At 42.4% G+C, this 1188-nt stretch overlaps 1 protein-coding gene across 1 annotated transcript in view; it reads left to right on the top strand.

Annotated features, from left to right (window-relative positions):
- The window catches only part of LOC125027357, a 2125-nt gene extending 1635 nt beyond the window's left edge, over window positions 1-490 (top strand). The window contains exon 3 of the mRNA XM_047616396.1: window positions 1-490. This exon is cut by the window's left edge and continues 165 nt beyond it. Coding sequence (XP_047472352.1) covers window positions 1-252 — 252 coding nt within the window. The 3' untranslated portion in view covers window positions 253-490.
- The last annotated feature ends 698 nt before the right edge of the window (window positions 491-1188 follow it).

The following is a 1188-nucleotide window of genomic DNA, read 5'->3' as shown; positions in this document are numbered from 1 at the left end:
AAGGACCAGTCGACCCTTTCCCCCGAGGAGGACCTCCTACTAGGCATGTTCGCCAACAGCACCGAGGCGCTGTCCTCCTACAACGCCGCCTTCGTCTACGCCACAGAAATCGGCACGAAGACCCGCAGTCCGCGCGCCTGCAAAAAGTTCTTCCCCAGATGCCCTCTCAGAGATGACCAACTGGCGGGGCTCTTGCACCGGGCCTGGGGCTGTGGTCCTGACCTGCTTTTCGAGGAGGAGGAGCAGTGGTGATGACTCCCGCTTTTATTCCTCTTCCTCTTCTGTTCTGTTTCTTCTTCCTCTTCTTCGTCAACATTTTCGACTTTTGTTTCTTACTTCCTGAAACGAAGAACTAGTAATTACTTTTGTCAGTTCTTAATGCATTTGTAACAAACTAAGGTTATCTTGTTCTTGTAAAGTTCTGACTGAATATATTTTTGTAATAATTGTAAGAGTAATAAAATGTTCATGAAATTACGTGCACAAAACAGCTTTGGTTTTTAATTATATCTCAGACTAGAATCAGCACAGTATTACTGTGTTCATATAAATAAATAAGATAATATGGTGTAATGGCCTCTATCCTGCCTCATATATATACATGTATACATATATATGTATGTGTGTGTGTGTGTGTGTTTATTCCTTTATTTACTTATTAATCTATTTACTTATGTATGTACACACACACACACACATATATACATATATATATGTGTGTGTGTGTGTGTGTGTGTGTGTGTGTGTGTGTGTGTGTGTGTGTGTGTGTGTGTGTGTGTGTGTGTGTGTGGGTGTGGGTGTGTGTATGCCTACACAGACAAACACACACGCACACACACACATGTATATGGTTAAACGTTATTTTTCTTGTGTTGGCCATGCGTTGAATGCCAATGCGCTTCCCCACGTGGTTCAAACAAGAGACAGCAGGAGAGTACATGTAAAAGGGAAGAGGGAGGGGGGGGGGGGGCATAGGGACGAGGGGGGGGGGGGGGCTGACTTCGCATGTTAATCTCTATTGCTCTTCTTCCTCCTCCTCTTCCTCCTTCTCATCCTCTTACGGTTGTTGCTGCTCTTCTGTTTGACCATTTATAAAGAAAATAAGAATTACAGTGTTTTAATATTGTTGTTATTGTCATTATACTTATCGTCATCATTACTATCATTATTATTTTGATTATCATTTAG

The sequence above is a fragment of the Penaeus chinensis genome, chromosome 7 (assembly GCF_019202785.1).
Source record: "Penaeus chinensis breed Huanghai No. 1 chromosome 7, ASM1920278v2, whole genome shotgun sequence".
NCBI classification, from domain to species: domain Eukaryota; kingdom Metazoa; phylum Arthropoda; class Malacostraca; order Decapoda; family Penaeidae; genus Penaeus; species Penaeus chinensis.
The sequence above is the reverse complement of the archived record's forward strand: the minus strand, read 5'-3'. Positions and strand labels throughout refer to the sequence as shown.